The following is a 26984-nucleotide window of genomic DNA, read 5'->3' as shown; positions in this document are numbered from 1 at the left end:
TAATTTTAACTAGCACTTAACCTACTTGAATCTTTTTCAGAAACACTTTCATATATGGCACATACCTGAGTAAGAATGAAATTGCCTTCTCAGACCCAACACCATCTGGCAAGCTCTTTGCAACCAAGTATAGTCAAACTCCAAACTTTCTTGTTTATAACTTATTAGCATGAATAATTGTTTATTTTGGTAATCATTTGAAGTATTAGCAAAGATTTTGCAACAGAATAACTATTAAAATCACAACGTGTAAATCAATTTGTGTTCAATACTAGAAATGTCTGTCTTGTAATTTTGTCCATTGCAGTTAACAGTCATGAGATGATATCCATATTGATTTTAAAAATTTTAATTGATAAATAAAAGTATGAACAAGTTTGTCAAATGTCTGAATTTGATCTACATAGAATTATAGTTCAAATACATTTCATTAAAAGTATTTAAACATTTGTGATTGACTACATCTTGATCTTCAGCTATTTAATCCAGTTTTGCTAAGAAACACGCAAGCTCTAAATTAACTTATGTCCTATTATACCTTAAGTCCTCTTTTTATTTCAAGACTTTCTAAAGAAAAATTAGCCTTATGGAAAACGGCAGTAAATTAAGATAAGTTTTGTTCCATTCCAGAACGTGCACCATGCATTTTTTTTGCAAGTCAAATATTTTATAAACTTGCAACACAATGCCTTTTGAAGTTTACTGAACTGAAATTGATGTTTGTATATGCATTATTGGGAACAGGTGAGTGATTGGAAGCAGTTAACAAGTTGGAAGAGAATGTTAGTAATTTATGGATGACACAAATATCAAGGTATAGTGAGCAATTTAGGAAGTTATCTAAGATTACAACAAATCTTGATCAACTGAGCAAGTACAACCAAGCAATAGCAGATGGAGAGTTTAATAAGCAATCATAATACACGCTTTAGCAAGGTTTTTGCAACATCAGAACTCCATTTTCTACCTTGAGAAAATACATCTGCAAACATTTAAACAATGTAATGAGTTTTGCATCACTGACGTTCTGCTGTAGACTGGGAGAGTAGCTGCTCTGTAGCATTTTCTTCTTCAGTGGGCCAGATTTAAATCTAAAGAAAATTATAGTAAATTCTGCACGTATAAATGTATAATTAAGATTTATTATTACGGTTATTAAACAAGTTAGTGTTTAAAAACAATGTACACAAGTCTATTATACCAAACAAAACAGTATTAAAGAGTGCAAATGAGAATAAGGTTAGATTTCAAGGCTGGAGAATGAGAAAACCTCAAAAATAAATCATTCCTTTTTTATTGCCTCTAATTCTGCTACTATCTGTGCAGCAGAGGGACGTTTTTGAGGATCTTCATTCGTGCAGACCAGGAACAGTTCAATAACTTCCTTGTATGAATTATCTAGTTCCTCCATGTTGAGTGCAGGTCGTGTTCCCAAAGCTGCATAATAAGCATCTTCATCGAAGCTATCCTCGCTGAAAGAATCTACAGTGGAGGAAAACCAAATTGTCATCTCAAAAACTATGAGCACACTATGAACATGAGCCAATAAATACTTTATAATCAGTAGGGAACTCCACCTTAATAGCACCTGATGAAAAAAAATGATAAAATAATAAATATTTCTTCAAATTGTTAGATATGGGAGTTTTGATCAAAGGAAAAATGGCTAGAGTCGTTTAGCACTTTTGTACAAGGGTGTTTATTAGGTGCGTCAAAAAGCAACCTTACAAAAATTAATGAAGAAAACTGCCGATATTTACTAGATATTTATCAGAAATCACAATAGCTTCATACTATTTTTGTCTAGTGTGAATTTCTGACAGCTACCTTCTTTAATTATCCACAAAGTTAACTTAAGACTACACGTGAATCAGATTCACCACAATGTAATTACAATCATATTACAAAATAAACAAGTATCTACCTTAAATACAGTATACAAACATACATGTCCCCATTACTAAAATGGAAGTGTGTGCATGCATGTGTGGAGTGCATTTACTGAGCGCTCTCTGTCACACAGATACTACCCGAGAATACTTTGCATCTTTATTATTGAACAACTGTCCAGGACAACCCCACGATGAAAGTGAAATAAACCAGGTAGCCATAGGCATAATTATCTCTCAAATACAGCTATTATACTCTTGCATGAGCACCAAGGTTATTAACATTATCTACTAAGGTAAAGGTATTAAATACTTAGAGAAATTGGTATTTATTACTTCAGGGGTCACTAGGAAGAAACTTGATTTTTTTTCCTTCACTACATTACATGAACCACCCATGAAGGAGGAAAAATAAACAGGCTGCGATGTTTATTTACTATTCAGGAAAATGTAGAAAATTTGCAGATCAAGTCACAATACAGATCACTTCACAGAAGAGGAAATAAAACACTTACAGAGGTGCAGATTCAACAAAGTGCTCCTGAACTGTCAATATTACACGATCAGGGCAACAAGATCAACACCAAGAAGTGGAAAGTATAGAACCTTAAGCATAAACAGATGAACTTTTCCCAGATAGACAGCATCTATGGTTTCTTCCTTAATTTTTCATAAAGTAAAAACATGAGATGAAGCAGATAATTTTGGGGAAAAGGAATGAATAGAAAAACTAAGTACAAATTCTCAGCAATTGAATGGTGTTTGAAGTGCAGGTGGAAGTATCTAAAATTTGAGACTAAATTTCAGGAGTGCAAGTGTGAAGGTATGGTTGCAACAAAGCAGACATTTCAAGCAGCGTTCCCAAAGATGATGTGAAAGATTTCAATCAACAGCAGAACTCATAATAAGAATGTAGAGTTTAGATCAGTACACGATATTAAATACAACTATAAGATACAGAAGCAGAATTACACTATTTGGCCTATTCGTGTCTGCTCCAGTATTTCATCATGACATCCATTTTCCCTCTCAGCCCCAATCTCCTGCCTTCCCCTCCGTATTCCTTCATGTTCTGACTAATCAAGAATCTATCAGCCTCTGCTTTAAATATACCCAATGAATCCACCAAATCCCAGATTCACCACCCTCTGGCTAAAGAAAGTCCCCCTCATCTCCATTCTGAAAGGACATCCTTCTACTCTGAGGTTGTGTTCTCTAGTCTTATGACTCTCCCACCATAGGAAACATCCTCTTCACATACACTGTATCAAGGCATTTCAATCGATAGGTTTCAATGAGATCACCCCTCATTCTGAATGCTAGTGTGTAGAGACCCAGAGCAATCAAACGCTCCTCATATCAATATCAGTACTTGGAGTTATGATGTTGTGGCCATTACAGAGACTTGGATGCCTCAGGGGGCAGGAATGGTTACTTAAGAGTGCCAGGCTACAGATGTTTCCAAAAGGAAGGCAAAAAAGGTGGGGCGTGGCACTGCTGATCAGAGATAGTGTCACGGCTGCAGAAGGAGGAAGTCATGGAGGGATTTGTGGATGGAAGTTAGGAACAGAAAGGTGTTTTTTTTATAGACTACCCAATAGTAACAGGGACATCAAGGAGCAGATAGGGAGACAGGTTCTGGAAAGGTGTAATAATAACAGGGCTGTCATGATGGGAGATATTAATTTCCCAAATATTGATTGGCATCTCCCGTGAGTGAGGGGATTAGATGGGGTGGAGTTTGTCAGGTGTGTTCTGGAAGGTTTCCTGACACAATATGTAGATAAGCCTTTAAGAGGAGAGGCTGTACTTGATTTGGTATTGGGAAATGAACCTGGTCAGGTGTCAGATCTCTCAGTGGGAGAGCATTTTGGAGATAGTGATCACAATTCTATCTCCTTTACTATAGCATTGGAGAGGGATAGGAACATACAAGTTAGGAAAGTGTTTAATTGGGGTAAGGGGAAATATGAGGCAATCAGGCAGGAACGTGGAAGCATAAATTGAAATCAGATATTCTCAGAAATGTACAGCAGAAATGTGGCAAATGTTCAGGGGCTATTTGTGTGGACTTCTGCATAGGTATGTTCCAATGAGACAGGGAAAGGATGGTAGGGTACAGGAACTAGTGTACAAAGGCTGTTAAAAATCCAGTCAAGAAGAAAAGGTTCAAAAAATCTAGGTAATGATAGAGATCTAGAAGATTATAAGGCTAGCAGGAAGGAGCTGAAGAATGAAATTAGGAGAGCCAGAAGGGGCCACGAGAAGGCTTTGGCAGGCAGGATTAAGGCATTCTACAAGTATGCGAAGAGCAAGAGGATAAGACGTGAGAGAATAGGACCAAACAAGTGTGACAGTAGAAAAGTGTGTATGGAACTGGAGGGGATAGCAGAGATACTTAATTAATACTTTGCTTCAGTATTCACTACAGAAATGGATCTTGGCGATTGTAGGGATGGTTTACAGCAGACTGAGAAGCTTGAGCATGTAGGTATTATGAAAGAGGATGTGCTGGACCTTTTGGAAAGCATCCAGTTGAATAAGTCACCAGGACTGGATGAGATGTACCCCAGGCTACTGTGGGAGACAAGGAAGGAGATTGCTGAGCCTCTGGCGATGATCTTTGCACCATCACACCATCAATAAGGACAGGAGAGGTTCCAGAGGATTGGAGGGTCCCAGTGACTTATCCAACTGGATGCTTTCCAAAAGGTCCAGCACATCCTCTTTCATATAAACTATGTCATCTCTATGTCAGTTCCATGTAAAAATGAAGGCAAACTAAAATTGAATCAAAAACATCTAGGTAATTTCTAGAGCAAGTACATGTTCAGCACAACATTGTGGGCCGAAGGGCCTGTATTGTGCTGCAGGTTTTCTATGTTTCTATATGATAAACCTTTCAATCCCTGAATCATTTTTGTGAACCTCCTTTGAACCCTCTGCAATGTCAGCACATCCTTTCTTGGATAAGGGGCCCTAAACTATTCAATTCTCCAAGTTGGCCTCACAAGTGCTTTATATAAAGCTTCAATATTACATCCTTGCTTTTATATTCTATTCCCCTTGAAATGAATGCTAACATTGCATTTGCCTTCCTCACCACTGACTCGACCTGCAAATTAACCTTTAGAGAATCCTGCACAAGGACTCCAAAGCCCCTTTGCACCTCAGATTTTTGAATATTCTCTCCACTTAGACTATAGTCTATGCTTTTACTACTTCTACCAAACTGCATGACCATTCACTTCCCAACACTGTATTCAATCTGCCACTTCTTTGCCCATTCTACTATTTGTCTAAGTTCTGCTGTAGCCTTCCTGCTTCCTCTAAACTACCTGCCTTTGTATTGTCCGCAAATTTGGCCACAAAGCCATCAATTCTGTCATCCAAATCATTGACATACAATGCAAAAAGCAGTCCCAACACAGAAACTTGTGGAACACTAGTCACGGGCAGCCAACCAGAAAAGGCTTGTTTTATTCACACTCTTTGCCTCCTACCAATCAGTCACTGCTCCATCCATGCTATTATTTTTCCTGTAATACCATGGACTCAACTTGTTAAGCATCCTCATGTGGTGTGGCACCTTGTTGAAGGCCTTCTGAAAATCCAAGTACATAACATCAACTGATTCTCCTTTGTCTATCCTGCTTGTTATTTCAACAGATTTGTCAGGCCACATTTTCCCTTGAAGAAATCATGCTTATTAGGGCCTATTTTATCATGTGCCTCCAAGTACCCCGAGACCTCATTCAACATCTTCCCAACCATGCCAGAATCAATTGATTCTGGAGGCATTAGTAATGATTTTTCAAGAATCTCTTCAGGCACCTCTTTCAGAACTCTGGGGTATACACCATCTGGTCCAGGTGACTTATGTACCTTCAGACCTTTCAGTTTCCCAAGAACCCTCTCCCCCGTAATGGCAGTTATAATTAGTGTTTTGCTTTGTACATTAGATACATTACTTTCCAAAGCTATTTAATTGCACAGTACAATTTCCATTTTGATATTTGCATTGTTTAAATGCAATAGTTATTCTAATATTTAATTTTGATTGCCATTGCTGCAGACTTGAGAATTAGTTAAAACCGTTGCTACACAGAGCACAGGAAGTTTTTTTTAATAAAAAGAACTTCAAGACAGCAAATTCAAATAAACCAAATGAACACCAATAAAATCTCCATTATTCATCATTAAAATGAGAAACACACCATTATACATGATTCAAAATGGCAAATGGCCTTTTAAGTTTACAAAAATCTGAAATTAACTTTTAACGAGCAAACTATTTTCAGTAATGAATTAATTCCCAACAGTTAAAATACTTTACTGAAGTATTTTTCTTAACAGATGACATAGTAAGATTATGTATCTGCAATCTATATACTACTGAAACTCTCATGCTCTGTTTGTGACCTCCAATTAGCGCAAACGGTGCATTACAGTGGCACTTTTTTTGGCTAAATCGAATTAAAATGCGCTAACTTACAGAATAAAGGGAAAGTTCAGGGTTATAGATTCCTATAAAACTGCTCATTCGCCAAAAATCAACAGGTTCGCTTTCACCTGGGACCTGATTGGCCATCATGGAAATCGGGACGCGACAACCCAACGCACGTGCACAGCCAGCCTCAGCAGCGACACCTACCGGAGCAAAAGGGCAGGGCAGCTCTATTTTGATGGGTCACATTCTGCTAATCACCATCAGCATGTGCAGGATTGGGACAGATCAAACTGCCACCCATCAATAAGAGATAATTAAATCTTATTATAATGACGTACTTCGAAACACCCATAAAATCCTTTGCTGCAGTCAAAGGGCAGCAGTAACTATATCATGTCCATTTAGGAGAGCGCCAACCACATCAAGAATAATCAGCACCCTTTGGTATTAGTGCTTCGTATCTTCTATCCAGCATTAGGGTAAAAAAAAAAATGGTCAGCCTAATTATGCTGCATGGAAAGGGAAGGGGGACATTATGGTCAAGAGATGAAGCCAAACGTTGTTGGAAAACGGCAAGGAGAGGGAGACAACAAGAATCAGATGAGGCTAGGGCTGCATGACTCCAAGATCAAAGAGTCAGGACAAAAACAGATGAGAGAAGAAGACACTATAGAGGAGAGACAAACAACAAACAGCAGAAGAGCTGAACAGACGGTGGATGAAAGGGCTGCACGTCTCAGAATGACAAAAGCAGGCACAGGAGGAGGAGAGAGGAAGAGACAAAGGAGCTGAGAAATTCACATCTCCAGGATCAGAGACAAAGAACAAACAGCAGAAGAGATGAAGAGACAGGCGATGAAAGGACTGCACGTCTCCGGAAAGACAACAAGAGGCATGAGGGTGGCAGATAAACCAGAAATGATGCCATCAAAAGTGTACTTCGTTAAATGAGGAGGAGCTATATTTGCTTTGCTACGTGTCGTTCTTCTTTATTAAACTGAGGTTTTCTACTTCAGTTTCCAAAGCAAAGTGATACCAATAGCATTCAGGAAAATTTAATGTTCATTCTGGTCACATCAGACTGCATTACCCTTCTCTCAAAGGGTGCCCCAGCAGGTCACCCCGTTGTCTTTCGTATCTAAAAATGCAGATCTTGTACACAATAAGAGGGCTGAGCAGGGTGGCGTGGATTTATAAAGAGAAAATCACGCTTGCCAAATCTTTTAGAGTTGCTTGAGGATGTAACTATTGGAGGACAAGAAGAAACATGTGGATGGGGTGTATTTGTATTTCTAGAAGGCTTTTGATAAGGTCCTGCACAGTAGCAAGGCAAGAGCACAGGGAATTGGTGGTAATGCATTGAAATCAATTAATAGACAAACCAAAGATTGGAAATGAATACACAGATTTCAGATTAGCTGGCTATGATGGTAGGATAACCCAGATTAGCTGTTTAGTCTCCAGCTATTCAAAATCTATAGCAAAAATTACATCGAAAATAGCTACAAGTTCTCCAACAATACTATTGCAATAACAAAGGATAAAAGGCTTAGATGGAACAGGAATAAACTACGTCAGTAGATGAGAACATTGCAGATGGAAAATAACGTGGGAAAATGAGAGTCTATTTTGACATGCATAACAGAAAAGCAGCACTTGTTTAATGATGAAATTAAGCACATTTGATTGTTTAAAGGGACACAAGTAACTAAAGGCCAAAAAGTAATTGTGAAGAAACATGACACGTTAGCCTTTATTGAGGGTTTGATTACAGGAGTAATGTAAGCTTCTGCAATTGTACAGTGCACTTTAGAGTCTGCACCTGCAATACTGTGTATGATTCTGATTGTGTTATCAAAGAATAGATACATCTGTCATTGAAAGAGTGCTGTGAAGATTCTTTTGACTGGTTCCAGGAATGTTGGATTGGCCAAATGAAGAGAAATGCAGACAAACTATTTTCTTGAACATTTAGGGACTGATTTCATTGAAACTTGCAAAATTAATGGATTTGACAAAGTAGATGCTAGGAGGACATTGCCCCTGACTGAAGAGTCCACGACTAAGGGCAAGGTTTGAGAATGGAAGTTAGTCATTTAAGATAGAGGCGAGAAATTTTCACTTTATGGGTGATAAATCCTTGGAAATCTGCCTTGCAAAGCCATGGAGGCTTGTTCATGGTGTTCTTTCAAAGCTGATTGACAGATTGTTCGGCATTATTGAATTAATATTAGAAAAAAAGATTTGAGGAAAAAGATTTGGGTCATGATCTTCATAAATAGTGTAGCAGGCTCAAAATGAACGTATGGCCTATACTTGTTCCTGTCTCTCGGCTCTAATTGAAGGAATTGCCTTTGGCTTTATTGAAACATGTAACACAAGATTAAAAAAAGCAATAAAGATCATTAAGATGCTGATATTAATTGAAGGTGGAATCCTCATCTGGAAGACGCTGTTACTTCAATGCTGTGATTAATATCTACTATTTCCAGTCAGGTAAAAAGTGTTCTGTATGCTTCATTTCTTCAGTATTAGAACAGGGCCTGTGCTTGCTTTGTTTGGAGTAGAATATGAATTTATAATTTCCTAATTCAGAGGCATTAGCAAATGAGCCAAAATGACTACATTAAACTATTGATATAGAAAATTTCCCTCCATTTAATTCCCCCTAAAAAAAAGGAAACAAGACCTTGTCACTAATTGACAATCAATTCATTGAAAAGGCCGAATTATCCCGCCTAGTTAAAAGAATGCAGAATTGAAAGCTTACCTTCAGAAAAATTTATATGAGGCATAGAAAGAGTCATCATTTCCCACACGGTAAGGCCATAGGCAAAGATGTCCGATTTGTCTGTAATTGGATCACTTTCTTCCAGAGCCTCTCTTGGCTTCCATGGCTCAGTGCCAATGTATGTCGCAGTTGGATCACTCACTAAAAAATAAATTGACAATGCAATGATCAAACTTGACAGAGTGAGCATTCAAAATACAAGGACAAAGCTGGTAATCTAAAGTACCAAATTATTATTTTTTTTAAAGCTTACTGTCATGCTTACAAAGATATAGATCAGCCAGCCTCAGGAAAGAATGTTACTGCAGATTTTCCAATACCCATGCCATGCTGTTTGTTTTGATGCAGGGAGCCTGACCCCTTGTAACTCAATGGCCCAGTGTAGCATAGGGGTTGGGTACTCACAGTACAGACTAGATAACAAATAAATTACACCAAACACAGGCTGTCAAAACAGTTAGTGCAATTGGGGGCATTGAATGGTTGTGGACATCTTTGGATAAAATTTGGGATTTGAAATAAGATTTAAGATTAATATACAAGGCTGCTTTCATTTACAAAGCTAAATATGTACATTGCAATGAAGTCAAATGAATGAACTTAAATAACCAACATATAGGATACCTCGCTACCTAGTCTGTCTCACAAGGCAAGCAACATCTTTCTATGTAGCTCAAGACTTCTACACACAAATGGGCTGATATCACCTCATTAATTTTCCTATATGTAAGCAGACACCTTCTAAGGAGTCACAAAATTGTGGATTGTCCCAGTATTAGTTTGGGAACCTCTGCTCAAATCATCAAGGACCTTGGGGAATAACTGAAGTTATTCACTGTTTTCAGTTGACCCAAGAGTATTCAACTTACAATTTTTAAACTTTCATTACCTCCACATTTTGCACTAAGTATTGCAAAGGAAGTTTTCTCTGTACAGCCATCTTGATTTTAAAACTACAGGAATCATGGAATTTACTCCTTTTCTTTTGGGAATTACAATCATTTGAAAACCCATTTTGTGCCCCCTCTGCTGAAAAAATGGTGCAGCACAGGGAAACAGCCAGAAGAACTAATGCTTTTCAGCTCTACCAACCCCAGTTCAATTTTATACAGACTGCACAAACTCTCCATGACCGACTGTGAATTCCAGGTTCCTCCGTATGTACAAAAAAATGTACAAGCTGATAGTTAATTGGCCACTGTCAAAAAGAAAGCCTGTTATATTATATTACTAATATGATCCTCAGAAATCATCCATTAGTAAATTTTTGATTCACTAATTAAAATTTGTAAAGCAGCAAATAGAATAAAATTAATAAATGATAAAGATGCAAATTATAGACTTTCAAAGACTGATGATTTCAACACCAAGTTAAGAAATTATTGTTAAATTACTGTTGTTTTGAAGGAATCTGAATAGGAACTAGCTATTAGCACACTGGCATTTTTATCTTCACCTACTGTAAACTTCCATTTATCTATTATTTATGAATTCAGCATTCTCATTCAATCAGAAAAGAAATCTAATAAATTATTAAATTCTTTCAAAAACAAATTTGAATTTTATTTTGGTTTACGCAAAATGAGGTGAAAAGATCTTTCCAAGTTTATTTATGTTGATACATAAGGGTAGTGTAGTTGCACAGTGATTAGCTGCATCTTATTTGAAGATCCAGGACTTAGTGTGAGGGCTAGTAGTTATTGATTTTTTTTTGTTGTTTTTTACATTAGCACTATTTAGCCTCAAAATACAACATTGCAGTGTAAAACATTGTTTGAATGAGCAATGCAATAATATATAGTTTGGCTATTTTAAAGGTTTGTGCCGTTTCATACTCTCATTTACTTCCATATACTGTAGCATGATCTGTCCAGATTTCGCACAAACGAAAGCTTTTCATTGTATGGTACAGGTGACCAAAACTGAATTCCAATGGATATCAGATTGCTGAGAGTAAACTACTTGCGGCTAAGGATATTAATTCTGATCATCATAGCTAAATAAAGTTCCTTATAAGTGGCCCTTGGAATTGCTCACAATGTTGATCAAAAGAAAAGTTTAGCATCTCTTTTCCAGATGGAGATTTTTCACAAGATGAATGAGATCTGATTTATTTGTACATTCTTATGCTAAACCAGGAGTAACTTCAACATTTTAGTACATAGCCACTTTAGATGAACAGTAAACTTTGAATTTGTCTTTGAGCCTGTTATTAAAATAAACACCCCACAGAAATAAAGCAATAGCAGATGTCTGAACATTCCTTTCATTTTGATGGCAATATACTTTGGAATCAGTGGTAACACAAGAACACATTTCTTTTGAAACAAATCAGAATTATGAACACCACTGACGACTAACACTTACAAATGGTGTTGCCCCTAGTGTTTTACTTTTTAAAGAATAAGAATTTTTTTAATAAGGTCATATACTATATTTCTGCTGTCCCCCACCAAAAAAAATTGACAGTGCTAACCATGAAACCCTCAGGACTGTTCCTTAGGAAAATTACAATCTTTTATTTTGCCATTTAGTTCATACCTTGGTCTTTATTACTGTCCACTAAGGAAATACTAACAGCTTCACAGTTCAGTGACAGCAATTTAAAAATCTAACTGATGCATCTTTGCACTAATCCTTGCAACTATGATACATTCAAATTGGTTTTACTGAAAACATAAGCACAAGAAAGTTTGCTGATGCTGGAAATCCAGAGCAATGCACACAAAATGCTGTACGAACTCAGCAGGTTCTATGGAAATTAATAAGCAGTCGATGTTTTAGGCTGACACCCTTCTCCAGGGAGGAGATGCCTGAATAAAAAGGTGGTAAAGGGGAAAGTGGCTAGCTAAAAGGAGATAGGTGAAGCCAGGTAGGTGGGAAAGGTAAAGGGCTGGACAAGAAAGAATCTGATAGGAGAGGAGAAAGGGGAGAAGACCCAGGGTAAGTAATACGAAGCGAGGAATGTTGAAAGGTCAGAATGGGGAATAGAGGAACATATAGTGGTTTCATAAGGTATCATTATATTGAGAATAAAATATATGCAAGTACAATCACTTATGTAAAATGAAGCATTTCAAATCTTAAAATGTGTTTGTTAATTTAGAACAATACCTAAAGCTTGAACTATTTGATTTTAATAACCAAAAATTGGAAAATTGTTTTTTCATATCTCTCTCTTTAGCCAAAACTATGCGCAGGCAATAATTTTGACCATGTATCACATCTTAGGTAATGATTAAGTTTTTGGGACAAATGTCAAACTTTCAAAGGTTAGTCTGATCGCTAGTTGTTTTACATTGGAGGGCCAAGTGGCAGTCCAACCAGTTGGCTTGTAGTTGGCAATAGCTGAGGATCTAACCTGCAGTTCTCTGAGGACCTAACCTGTACGCAACACACTGATGCAGCTACAAAGAAGGCAAGAGAGCGGCTACGTTTCATTAAGAGTTGGAGAAGATTTGGTTTGTCAGCTAGAACACTCAAACTTCTGCAAGTGTGCTCTGGAGAGCATTCTTACTGACTACATCACCATCTGATATGGGAGCGGGGGAGGGTGGGGCTACTGAACAAGATCGAAACAAGTTGCAGAAACTTATAAAACTAGTCAGCTCCATTATAGATAGCAGCCTCTGTAGTATCCAAAATATCTTCAAGGAGTGGTGCCTTAGGAAGGCAGCATCCATCATTAAGGATCCCGTACTACCCATGCCCTCTTCACATTGTTACTGTTGGGAAGGTGGTACAAAAGTCTGAAAAGACTGGAGGATTACATACAGCAATTCAGGAACAGCTTCTTCCCCTCTGCCACCTGATTTCTAAATGGACATTGAACCCATGAACACTACCTCACTACTTTTTTATTTCTTGTATTTTGTACTACTTATTTTAACTCAACTATTTAACACATATATATTTAATGTAACCTTTTTCTATAAATATTTATCATATAGTTCATCGTACTGCTGCCGTAAAGTTAACAAATTTCATGACATACGCCGATAATATTAAATCTGATTTTATCTAGCTCAAAAGGATCTTCTTTACCAGATTCTACCCTCTTCAGAACAGTCCCTACAAATCTAGCACCAGTGTACTGAATGCAATATGCAGTGGCCAGAGTCAGCCAATATTTGGTGATACTCTTTGCAGTGTCAGTATCATATTCTGAAGTCACAGCTGCTAAAATAGCACAGCATATGCAAACTAAAATATGTGTTACGATTTTCTCAATTTTAAATGTCAAATGACACCTATAAAGTTGCTGATGAAACGATTGTTGGCAGATATTCAGATGGTCACAAAAAGGCATACAGGAGAGAGATTTATCAGCTGGTTGAGTGGCGTCGCAGCAAGAACTTTACACTCAACTTCAGTAGGATCGAAGAACCGATAGTGGACTTCAGAAAGGGCAAGGCGAGGGAACATACACCAGTCCTCAGAGGGATCAGAATTTCAAGTTCCTGTGTGTTAATATCCCTGAGGATATATCCTGGACCCAAAAGATCAATGCAGCTACAAAGGCAGCACGACAGCAGCTATATTTCATTAGGAGTTTGCGGAGATTTGGTATGTCACCAGAAACACGTGCATATTTCTACAGATGAACTACAGAGAGCATTCTAACTGCCTGCATCATTGCCTGGTATGGGGGTGGGAGGTGGGGGAGGAGAGGAGCTACTGCAAAGGATCGAAATAAGCTACAGAGAGTTGTAAAACCCCATCGCCCAGGTCATGCCTTGTTCTCATTGCTACCACCAGGAAGGAGGTACAGAAGCCTAAAGGTGCACAAACTCAACGATTCAGGAACAGCTTCTAACCCCCTTCCATCTGATTTCTGAATGAACACTACCTCACTACCTTTTTATTTCTATTTTTGTACGACTTACTTAATTTAACAATTTAATAAATGTATATATACACAACTTACTGCAGTTCATGTTTTTATTGTTATTATGTATTGCTGCTGTAAATTCAACAAATTTCATGACATATACTGGTGATATTAAACCCGATTCCGATCTACTTTTCCAGTTTACTCTGCAGATTAATATGCACTAATTATACAAATATCTCAGGAGTACTTTTTGTAATAAATGACACTGTGGCACAAAGAATGAATTACAAAATTTTAATGTTAACATGACTTTGAATTTGCAGGTATTGTAATTACTAATTGACTAGTAAACAGACTGCATGTTTTGACTAATTTTTTTAAAATAACAAAATGACAATATTTTGAGAAGTCTAAAACCAAAGAAATGTCCCCAAGTGAAATCAAAAAGAGAAACTGAAAAATTCCAACCCTGTCAAGACATTCCTAATGAAACAAATCTACAAGTATACCATTGTCACATACCTTGCATGTTCTCGTCCAAATCAAGTGAAACACCTACATCGCAGATCTTAATCGTCTCAAAGTTTCCTTTAATGACTATATTGGAAGATTTGATATCTCCATGCAATAATTTCTTCTCATTGTGTAGGTACTAAAAATTTTAAAAATCAAGTTATTAAATGTTTGAATGTTAGAATTCTATATAAAAAACAATTTACATATTGATCTTTGAATCCAGTCTTTCTACATAATGTTCTTGGGTGAATTAAAAACTAGTTTTAAAAAAAGCACATTTTATTCTGTTTCATTTCCATCCCACATGTAGGCAGCTCTAAATGTGAAATGTTTGAAGTAAAAACGCTATTGTAATTTGTTTCAAGTCAAAAATGAGTAAGCATGAAAATTTCCTAATCTTGATGTCAGGATAAAAGTCCATATTTGCCACCTGAACCATATCAAGTTGTTCAAAGCAGCAAAGATAGATGATCACATTTTGAGGAATGCCAGATGCTTGTAATTGAACAAAAGCAAATTATGGCAAAATAAAATACACCTATTGGCCAATTGTTATGATTGCAAAACAGAATCTATCCATTAAATCAATCTGAAATTAACAGGAGCCATGACATTACCACAAATCAATATTCTAATAATCCAGCACCATCAGGACTTTGGTTGCGTTGAATCTGCAAATTTTCTGGACTACCTGATTTTATTTCTATTACTCTCATACGGTTCTATTTCATCTTTAAAAAACTATGTTAGACGGTATTATAATAATTGAGTGAACTCGGATTTTAAAAGCACACAATGAGATTCAGTTTGCAAGTTTCAGCTCATCAAACAAGCTCAGTTTCAGTTCTGGCCTTAGACTCAGCCCAAGTACACTTCACACCCCAGATCTGGCTCCAGACTGACTCATAATCCTGACCATGGCATGTCTTGCAAAGATGTAAGTCCACAGATAACAGGACCTAGTCTCCTAATAGATGAACCAGATATCAAGCCATCAGAACTTCTGAAATTTAGGAAACTGGATTTTTACCTCGGGATACAGAATGTGCTACTACTGGTAAGGGATGTCATGGTTAAGGAGAATGGGAGAGTAGAGGCAGACTGCACAACAAAGCTGACCAGCTGGGACTGATGCCATACAACAACAATCTCATATTGCACTGACAACAACTAGGAAAGAGGATCAAATTTTCCTCTTGTAGATTCACATTGCAGAGATGAATTAGGAGATCAAAATGTTGACATATAATCAATATCAGAAATAACATTAGACAGTGGATTCCAGTTAATTGGGACACATTGAGACCAGAACATTTTGGCCCAATTAAGTGGCTGTCCCAATTAGCCAAAGCTTCATGAAGATAGTTGGAAAGATATATAAACGACAAACTACCATTTAACTGAGTAACAAATTATGCATTTAAATGAAATATAGAACAGTCTCAATGCTACTTAATGTTGTTGCTGTTGTGGAATGCCGTCGAGTCATGGCGACCTAATGGATAGCGTATCTATCCATCAATTTTTGTGGCAGGACACGGAAGTAGATTGCCAGCCCTTTCTTCCATGCAGATACCGCTGCTGCCCAGGTTGGGACCCGACCGGATTCAAACTCAAGACCATCCGCCTCAAAGTCAGGTGGTGATGCCACTACAGCACCAGCCAGCCCAATCAATGCTACTACAATACCATAAAACTGTGTATTAGTTCCTAATCATTATTCATCCAGTGTACACTGTCATATAGGGTATCCAGGGAAGGGTAGCACCTCCGGTGAAGGGGCTTGTGGTGTCCACAGGGGGAGTTCACTCACCTTTGGTTCCCACTGGGCACTCAGTTTTCACCTCTGGCTCCAAGTAGCCACATGCTTGTGATAGCAGCCAGACCCCAGTACACCACATCAAATGGCGGGCTAAACCAGGTGAGGGTAGTGACAGCCTCATACCCCGGTGACACTGGGACAGGCCTGTCCTACCATGTGAAGTCAGCTCTGGCAGACTGGGCGCATGAGACCAACAGTAGATCAAATGGCCAAGAAGGTAGTTTTGCAGTGCAAAAGGCATGATAAGGGAAAAGAAGTAGTGATGGTTACCCACTTCAACCAAAGACCCCAGTTTGTGACGACTACTTGTACCATTGAACCCAGACTTCCAAGGTCGAGAGAGTGGAACTATCCCAGTGCAACACCTTTTCCACTTTAAAAACTCTCCCACACAGGTTTCACTGTCTTTCTTGGATACAGCAGACAACCAACAGACTGTTGTGTTCCTTCGATTGACTGTAAATGAACAAAATGAGCTCAGACACCTTGTGCAGAAATGGACTGCCTTCATACAATACATTTGACGATTGCATTTTCCAAATCTTCATTTTTATTGTAACAGTCAAGATGACTGTTGATACTGCACCTTCAAACTCTTCGTAGTTCCAAACTACTTGAAATAATGAAATTGTTTTGTTTTCAGTCCCGCTATTTCTGGCACCTCCAAGACTGAATACTTGAATCTGCAGTAAGCAAAACAATTCTAAATTGTCTTGCTGCTTATTTCCCGCCAACTATGAGTGACAGAAATCACTGCTTCTTGAATACAAACAAGTGATGCTATTTAAAAACTGCTTGCTCTAAGCATGACGTAGTGCCTAACAGCCACACAAGTTCACATGAATGATCCTGTTTGTCAAGTCTCCTGTCCCAAGTGGCATACTATCTGGTGTACACCCCAGGGTTCTGAAAGAGGAGGCTGAAGTGATCGTGGAGGCATTAGTAATGATATTTCAAGAATCACCAGGTTCTGGAATGGTTCCAGAAGATTGGAAAATTGCAAATGTCACTCCACCCTTCAAGAAGGGAGAGAGGCAGAAGAAAAGAAACTATAGCCCAGTTAGTCTGACCTCAGTGGTTGGGAGGATGTTGGAGTTAATTATTAAGGACGAGGTCTCAAGATATTTGAGGCACATGATAAAATAGGCCGTAGTCACCATGGTTTCAAGGGGACTCTTTGAAGAAGGAGCAAGCAGGATAGACAAAGGAGAATCTGTTGACCTCGTGTACTTGGATTTTCAGGCCTTTAACAAGGTACCACACATGAGGCTGCGAGCCCATGGTACTACAGGAAAGGTTCTAGCAAGCATAAAGCAGTGGCTGATTGGCAGGAAGCAAAGAGAGGGAATAAAGGGATTCTTTTCTAACTGGCTTCCATAACTAGTGGGATCCACAGGGGTCTGTGTTGGGACTGATTCCTTTTACGCTATGCGTCAATGATTTGGATGATGGAATTGATGGCTTTGTTGCAGTTTGTAGATGGTATGAAAATAGATGGAGGGGCAGGTAGCTTTGAGTGGTTAGAGAAGGACTTAGATTAGGAGAATGGACAAAAAAATGAAAGTGTTGACTATTTCCTAAATGGAGAGAAAATACAAAAAACTGAGGTGCAAAGGGACTTGGGAGTCTTTCTGCAGGATTCCCTAAAGGTTAAATTGCAGGTTGAGACTGTGGTGAGGAAGGGAAATGTAATGTTAGCACATTGGACTAGAATATAAAAGCAAGGATGTAATGTTGAAATTTTATAGGGCACTGTTGGGAGTATTGTGAGCAGGTTTGGGCCACTTATCATGTGTCTGTTTGATGGCTCTGGGCTGTATTCACTCGAATTCAGAAGAATGAGGGTTGACCTCATTGAAACCTATCAAATGGTGAAAGGTCTTTATAGAACGGATATGGAGAGGATGTTTCCTATGTTGCGTCCTTTTCAGGGCGGTTAGTCCACCTTTGGTCCCCACCTTGCACTCAGCTCTCACCTGTGGCTCCCCATAACTGTTTGCATGCGACAGCAGCCACACCCCGGGCAACGGCTTCGACAAGCCAGCTACACCAGGTGAGGGTAGCCAACAGGTCTCAAACCGTTGATAGGGAGATGTCTATCCCAGCACATGAAGATAGACTCCGGTGGATTGAGCATATGAGACCAATGGAAGGTCCAATGGTCAAAAAGGCGGTCTCTGCAAGCGTCGTAGAAGGTGTTGAGCAGGACAAGACATAGAAGACGTCCTGGTCATCCACTGCGCCTAGTCCCATCTCCAGCCGTCTCGACTCTGTCTTGCCACTGGATCCAGACGGGAATTGGGAAGAGAGAGTGAGGCTGATGCTGCGCAACTCTCCCTCACTTAAATCCAAGTCAAGCGCTAGTCTCGACACCAATGGTGTCGAGGTCTTCATCGACGACGACAGATGAACATGGTGGGAGAGTCTGACACCAGAGGACAGAGCCTCAGAATAGAGGGGCATCCTTTTAAAATGGAGATGAGGAAGAACTTCATTAGCCAGAGAGTGGTGAATCTATGGAATTCTTTGCCACAGGCAGCTGTGGAGGCCAAGTCTTTATGTATATTTAAGACAGATTCTTGATTGGTCAGGGCATGACGGGATATGGGGAGAAGGCAGGAGATTGGGGGTGAGAGGAAAATTGGATCAGCCAAGATGAAATGGTGGAACAGACTCGATGAGCCAAATGGCCTAATTCTGCCCCTACATCTTATGGTCTTAATGCCTCATAATGATGATGGCTGCAGATTGCATAAAAACTCCCAAAGGGAATTGGATAAATATTTTCCTTGGAAAAGAAATGGAGAGTGGAGATGGGCTGAATGATTTCCTGTACCTCATCACTTTGATTCAGTACCACAGTAAGATTTCGATTCAATTAATTAACCCAGTCCCATAGCTACTACAACGCTGTACCTTCAATCCATAGGCCACATGCAAGGCCACTTTGAAGATGGTCGAGGCAGGAAAAGGCCCTTTGCCACTTTCACTCCTTTCTTCTATCAGATCATTCAAAGACTTCTCTCCTCCATACTCCATAGCCAGACATGGTGTTCCATCATTTGCTTCAGTAAAAGCTCGATAACCTGCAAACAAAATTTGAGTGAAAGTATAAATCTATAAAACCCGAATACATAGCAATTCCTATAATTTTAAGAAAAGTCAATCTGAAACTGAAGAATTACCTAAACTTGATAAATAATAGCATAAGTAAATGGGAACATTGTGAGCACATTTATTAAACAATAACTAATATCAAAGGACACCTAAAGATACCTTACAGATGTAGTCCCTGTAACTTACACAAACACAGCACTATCAATGTCCTGCCGACAGATAACAAGTTAAGCTACTTGTATTGGCAAAATTCTGGCAAGAAAACTGAAGCATTATTTAGTTCTGTCTGTGGAATTCAACCTTTTACATACTCTTAACTCAGCTGACTAGTTTACCTGCTCATGTTCCATCTAAAAGGCCAAAAAACACATTATATTTTGTATTCCTGGAAGATAATTTTTTTTTAGATTTAGAGATACAGTGTGGATTAGGCCATTCTGGCCCTTCAAGTCACACCGCCCAGCAAACCCTGATTTAACCCTGACCCAATCACAGGACAATTTACAATTTCCAATGAACCCACCCGTTACGTGTTGCTACCGGAGGCATTTCATTTTTCTATTTTTTTTTGAATAATGTTTGGTCAAGTATATTCTATACTTCCAGGATATACATATAAACCTACCAACAATATTAGGATGCTCAAGATGTTTCAGACGCTTCGCTTCATCCTGAAGTCTCTTCAGGTAAATACCTTGCTGCTTCACATTACACTGGGTATTAATCTTTTTCACAGCCCATGGAGAATTTGATGTACCTGTGGGGGATCTAAGTGCAAAACACTTGATGAAAACAATATCTCAACACCACAGCTTTATATTCCATCTCCAATAATATTGAAAATGTCCAAACTCATGTAATTTTCAGTGTTAGGAATCCCATATATTTTCATAGACACCAAATTTATGAAAGTTCTAAAGGGCAGCTTACTGTTATCACTAAACTCAAGCCTTGGGAGTTCTTACATACATTAAAAATGTTGGGGGAGAATTAATTAATTTTGTTAAAGCAGTATTGAAATTAATGAAATTGATAGTATTTACAGGCTGAATTTTATGTAATGTGGCCAAATATTGTCATGAAATTAATAAAAGCTTAGTTATGTTTATACACTGAAAAAGCATCTTAACAGACATTAAAAATCACAAAGGGTGTAAGCAGTAAAGATAAAAAGAAATTATTCCCATTTGTGGAGGAGTCAAGAATCAATATGAAGGTATTTAGATAAAAGGGAAAAAAAGTGGGAACTGAATTGTTCTTACATTAAAATAAAATATTGGAAATACTCAGCTGGTCAGGCAGCATCAGTGCAAAGAGAAGCAGTTAATGCACCAAAGATCCTTCACAGGAATAGAGTTGTACAAATTCAACACGTCACGTGCTGTAAACCTTCTGAATTAAGAGCCTGAATAGATCTGAAAATCACTCAAGGACATCAAGAAACTTGGGACTCCCATACAATCATTTTGTTGTAAAATGTGTCTCAGAACCTGCAATCAGGCAGAATCATACTTCATTCAGTTTTAGAAAAAGTGATTGCAAAGGCAAGATACAAGTCTCAGATAACTGGAAACAAGCTGAATTAACTTAAATATTGTTGTTTTCTTAGATTTTATTTTTAGATAACTTTTGAACAAAACTTTAGATAAGTTTTGAACATTTCTGATTTTCTCTAACAGTTCTACTTGATTGAAAATGCTCTGTGGAGCTTAAAACCTTCCAGTGGAATGCCCCATCCATAAATGCTTTCGCAGCCAGTTAAGCCACACCTCCAGAAATATGGGCTGTCAAAACTGCCAGACTTTGCCTTCACTGGTCAGGTTGATGGTTAGGATCCAGTGCAGGCTGAGCACAAACACAGCATGAGAGGAACAATGATTGCAGGCAATTTGTCACTTACAAAAAATTCTGAGCTGGGATTTCATTACCGGTTATTAAAGTAATTAATAAAAACCTATATATTAAATTTAGAACACGTGATCCACAAGTAGGATGGCAATGGACAAATTACATTCTTTGAGGAATGAGATCCATGATCAATAATATTGACAAATATAAAATTCACAGCTTTTGGATAGTGACCAACAGAAGGCGAATGAACAACATTGTCACCTAGGCAACTGATGGGTCATATTTTAACTAAACTGGTAATCAAGTTGAAAAAAATGAAACAGGATTACTATTACTGATTATTCACCAGAAATATTAACAATGGTACATGGATAGTATTGTAATATTTCTTTAGGAGATTTACAAGACTAAAATAGTTTTAGTAGTTTTAAATCCGATATACTCATTGATATGTACTATTCAACTACAAAAGTACTGACAAATGCAAACGTATATTTCAGGGTCCTAACACAATACATCAAAAAAAAGTTGTAGAATTAGGCAATAGCACACATTCCTGAATGGGCAAATTTGCATGGACAGAATCAACTATGATAAAAGTGCAAGCAATTTATTTTATTTGTGACAAAGTTATTCTTTCAGTCATTATTCAAAGACAATCTCCTGTTATGAAGCATTTTCGATGAAATAATAACAAACATATCGATATGCTCTATTGCAGATGCATTGAGCAGTGCATCATGGATTCCCTTGGCACAATTTGAAGACTTAATAGACATTAAGATGTATTAGAGAATTGGACTTGTAAGTATAAAGTGCAATGCAGAAGCACACTTAACCAATTTCCCCTGGGATCAATAAAGTATGACTATGACTAAATAGAAGCTTTTAAGATTTCTTATACAGTATTTGATCAGTTAAACCCTGAAATCAGTCATAGTCAGAGTACTACAGCACAGACCCTGTGGCCCATTTAGTCGACATGTTGAACTGTTTTTCTACCTAGTCTCATTGGCTTGAGTCCATGCCAACCATCAAATATTCAGTTATATTAATCCTACTCTAACCTATTTTATTCTTTCCAGATTACCATCAACTCTCCCCACAAAACCCAAGGACATGGGTTAAGGGTAAGAGGGGAAAAGTTTAAAGGGAATATTAGGGGGGGCTTCTTCACACAGAGAGTGATGGGAGTACGGAATGAGCTGCCAGATGAGGTGGTAAATGCGGGTTCTTTTTTAACATTTAAGAATAAATTGGACAGATACATGGATGGGAGGTGTATGGAGGGATATGGTCCGTGTGCAAGTCAGTGGGACTATGCAGAAAATGGTTCGGCACAGCCAAGAAGGGCCAAAAGGCCTGTTTCTGTGCTGTAGTTTCTATGGTTTCTATTTTACCATTCACCTACGTATTTACAAAGATTAATTAAACTTATTAATCTCTGCATTTTCGGGAAAGGGGAGAACTGGAGCACCCCGGGAAAGCCAATGTGGTCACAAGGAAAGCATGCAAATTCCAAATGCCACTCAAGAATAGGACTGAACGCGAGTCACTGGAGCAATGAAGCAGCAACTCCCAACTGTTGCGGCCCTTTAATTAGGTGTGAAAATGAAAGGATCTCACTGAAATTAGTTGTTTGGGATGTTGTATGCTCCCTCTACTGGCCTACTTCTGCTCCTACATGTTATAGTCTACTGTTTGGGAATGGCCTTCTGTGCATTCCCATCATAAGCACTGCGTACATGCATTCCATTTGCCACTACTCTGTACTGGAGTGATCTTTGTGAGCATCAAACTGCATCAGGCAAACTTCCAAAAATAACTTAATCTTATACAATAAAGTAAGTACAACCCGATCAGCTAGATCATTCCATCCCAGTCTCCTGCAATGCCAACTAACCTGTTTCCAAATAAAGTACAAATTAAAACCAAATTTCCACAAGTGTTTACTAATCTGTGATTTATTATCCCTTTCTAAACCATAACCTCTTTTTAAGCATCACCCAAGTTATTTTAATTAGAAAAACTGACCAACATTTATGTTTGCTCAAATCTGTATCAGAATCATACTCAATAGATTATATACAGTTTGTTATTTTCTATTGTATAGTCTGGATTTCTGAATGATTTTATTTATGTACTGGCAGTAACCCACAATGACTGGTAGTGAGAAACATCGAGAACTGTCATCTTCCTCAAAGACATTCCAGCAAAGTAATAATATATTTCCATTAATAATCAATATTTATTGAAAATCATACACATACAATTCAGTTAGGAAAAGACTCAAGGTGCTCATCTTATTTACCTCAAGACAATGATTAAAGTGAAACATGTAACAAAGGTTAGTTATTTACAGTAATGACCTGAATAAATAACGAGCAGTTGGAGAGCACAGACAAGGAAGTCTCATGTAAAACTAGGATAAAGATGTCATAAAATCCTTCACATCTTTATTCTGTTGGAGACTATCCCATGATTGGCTGACTCTGTTAGATACGAGTCAGCTAGAATGATGGAATGGTGATTCTGCTCCTATCTCTTATGGTCTTAATTTCTACAAAAATAAACTGAACACAAGAAGAACAATTAGATTTGAATCCTGTATTATTTCTTTTAGGGGGTTTTCATTGTGTACTTCCCCAAACTATCTTTCAACTTTTTCATTTACTGACCTTTTCATAAGATACACATTAACTCCAGTACCGTAGCCCAGCTTCTTCATGAAGGGAGAAGCAGGAATGACCAGAGAAGTGCGATTCTCATTACTAGGATCTGTAAATAGACCAAAGTTAAACAAAATAGCACACTTTTTTCAGGAATATAACATTATACTCAACTGTCAGCTTAACTTCTCATACGTAACTGCTGAAACCAATACTGCATTAATTATTAGTGTGTCATGTGGAGTTTGCATGGATGCACTAAATGGGAGTCCAATGGTGGAGCAAACTGACGAATTTGGCCTTCAGTCTGCAAGTCCCAATGCTTCTGCATTTCATAGTTCAAGCAGAGGTCCAGGACTCAATTAAATTTCAGTAATTGAATGAGATTAGCAAAAGCTACTTATTTTGTCAACATTACTGATTTTATAACTAATTGTTGTATGATTTCAATTTACGAATTAGAGGTGGACAGTCTAAAGCTGGTGCATTTTAAAAGTCCTGGTTATGCGATCACTGACACCAGGCAGATAAGCCCCGACAAGTATTGATAATGGCTGGGGTCATCTGTCCTGTAAGGGCACCATCCAGAAGAAAGCAATGGCAAACCACTTATGTAGAAAAATTTGCCGGTTTCAATCATGGTCAAGGATAAGACCATGATAGCCAACGGCATAGTACACAGCAACTAATGATGACGATGAAAAGGCAACTGTACAAGTTGTACCCACGTTACAAATGCCTCCTTTTATGAATGATAGAAACTAATTTCACCTCTCTCTCCACATTTAGTGATTTTTAAAAAATCAATTTTGTGTGTTTTTCATCATTACAATGTGTTATTATTTCAGAGGGTTGTCCTGGGCCCAGCATGCACGTGCAATTATGAAGAAAGCACAGCATTAAGAGCTTGTGAAGATTCAGCATGACATCCAAGACTTTGACAAGCTTCTATAGATACATGGTGGAGAGTGTATTGACAGGCTGCATCACAACCTGGTATGGAAACGCCAATGCCCTTGAAGAGAAAATCCCACAAAATGTAGTGAATATGCTAAGTCCATCACAGATACAGTTCTCTCCACCACTGAGCACATCGACAAGGAGCACCGTCACAGCAAAGAAGCATCTATTATCAGAGACCCACTCCACCTAGGTCATGCTCTCTTCTGGAAGGTATATGAACCTTAGATCTCACACTACCAGGTTCAGAAAGTTATTACCCCTCAATTGTGATGCTCTTAAACCAGAAGTGATAATTTCACTCAACTTCACTTCCTTCAGTACTGAACTATTCCCACAATCTATGGACTCACTTTCAAGGACTTTTCAGCTCATGTTAATATTTATTGCTTATTTATTATTATTTCTCCCCCCCCCACCTTTATTTGTACATTTCGCTGTCCTTCACACACTGGTTGTCTGCCCTGTTTGTTGGTGCAGTCTTTCTTTGATTCTATTATGGTTATTGGCTATGCCCACAAGACAATGAATCTCAGAGTTGAATATGGTAACATGTATGTACTTCAATAATAAATTTACATTGAGATTGTTCAATGTCATTTCTTGTTCACAAGTGTAAGAATGAAATAATTGTTACTCTGGACCTGGTACAGCACAAAAGAAAAACCCACAAAGGATAAACACAATAATAATAATAATAATAATAATTAAACAAAAACACAATACAAATAGCTTACATAGACCGACCACATGTCCATAAAGTGACACGAAGCTGTACATAAAGTAACCAACAGGAAATAATAAGAGTAGAGTAGAGGTATTAATCAGCCTTACTGTTTTGGGAAAGTAACTGCTTTTGAGTCTGGTGTGGATGCAATGTAACCTCCTCCCCGATGGGAGTGCGACAACCAGTCCACGAGCAGGGTGGGTGGGATCCTTCATGTCACTGGCCCTTTCCAGCACCTTTCTGTATTAATGTCCTTGACAGTAGGTAGTCTGGTGCCAGCGACGTGTTAGTCAGTTATGACTACTGGTCGTAGAGTTTTCCTGTCTGCCACACTGCAGTTTGTTTCTGTACCACTGATGCAGCTTGTTAGGATAACTGTGGAGTTATGGTTACCATAACCAGCAAGTCTTGTGCAATTTCCCAAACATGAACTAATGAGCATCTATAAAAGGGAATCCACTCGCACGTCAGGACAGCGTTCTTGAAAGCCATGATTTACCAGCTGATAATTCCAGATGAAAACTGGGATTAAAAGCAGTAATTCTCTATTCACCAGATTTATTCACTGTAGTGTCAAAGAACAACTTCCTGCATTTTGTGATCAAGACTTCAGTTGGAGCTCAAAGATAATTCACTTAAACGCAGAAGGAAAACACTGACACGAGGAAATCTGCAGATGCTGGAAATCCAAGCAACACACACAAAGAATGCTGGTGAACGCAGCAGGCCAGGCAGCATCTATATAGGAAGAGGTACAGTTGACATTTCGGGTCGAGACCCTTCGTCAGGACTGACATTACACTGCCCCTTGTCTAATTAAAAAACCATCCAATAACCTGCTAATTCATACCTGCCTTGTACTTCTTACGTTCCTGCTGGCAAGGAGATTTGAAAAGGTTATCTTTATCCATACTTGCGATTCCAGACTCGGCCAGACAAGATTCTGAGAGGGAAGACAGCAACAATAGCTTAGAGAAGTTACACGCAAGGATTTTGGCAATGGTGACTCCCTCCCCCCTCAAGTCCCGCACCGCCCCTGCCCCCGATAATTCCGCTCCCCGTCCCCGACCCCGACCCCGACCCCGACCACCTGACCCGTTTCCCCACCCTCAGCCGCAGACTCTCCCGGTGATCGCTCGCCGTCGCTTTCGAGCGCGCAGCCACCGCTCGCAGTTTGAAAGCCCCGGTGCACCACGGGAACGAGCGGGAGAAACCGGCGGCGGGCGGAATGCGCATGCGCGTTGCCGCGATCTTGCGGCCGGTGGCGGGCCGGGTGCGCATGCGCGCTGACTTCCGCTGCCGTGATTTTTCTCACGGTAAACGCGCTGGCGAAGGGGGGGGGTGGGGAGGGGACGTTT

The 26984-nt window shown here is 38.7% G+C and overlaps 2 protein-coding genes across 2 annotated transcripts in view; one reads left to right on the top strand and one right to left on the bottom strand.

The window, feature by feature from the left end:
* esco2 (establishment of sister chromatid cohesion N-acetyltransferase 2) overlaps nt 1-368 on the top strand; it is a 35676-nt gene extending 35308 nt beyond the window's left edge. The window contains exon 13 of the mRNA XM_072251639.1: nt 41-368. Coding sequence (XP_072107740.1) covers nt 41-173 — 133 coding nt within the window. The 3' untranslated portion in view covers nt 174-368. The remainder of the gene's footprint in view (nt 1-40) is intronic.
* pbk (PDZ binding kinase) lies at nt 180-26816 on the bottom strand. The gene is made up of 8 exons (XM_072251640.1): nt 26734-26816; nt 26477-26569; nt 23949-24048; nt 20045-20187; nt 19219-19388; nt 14487-14616; nt 9110-9271; nt 180-1482 (listed from the first exon to the last, which is right to left on the bottom strand). Exons 2-8 carry the CDS (start codon nt 26535-26537, stop codon nt 1283-1285), a joined length of 966 nt encoding a protein of 321 aa, XP_072107741.1. The 5' UTR covers nt 26538-26569; nt 26734-26816; the 3' UTR covers nt 180-1282.
* Nucleotides 26817-26984: the final 168 nt, after the last annotated feature.

This window comes from Mobula birostris, chromosome 2 (genome assembly GCF_030028105.1).
Source record: "Mobula birostris isolate sMobBir1 chromosome 2, sMobBir1.hap1, whole genome shotgun sequence".
NCBI classification, from domain to species: Eukaryota; Metazoa; Chordata; class Chondrichthyes; order Myliobatiformes; family Myliobatidae; genus Mobula; species Mobula birostris.
Note: the sequence above shows the minus strand (reverse complement) of the source record. Positions and strands in the feature narration are given on the sequence as shown.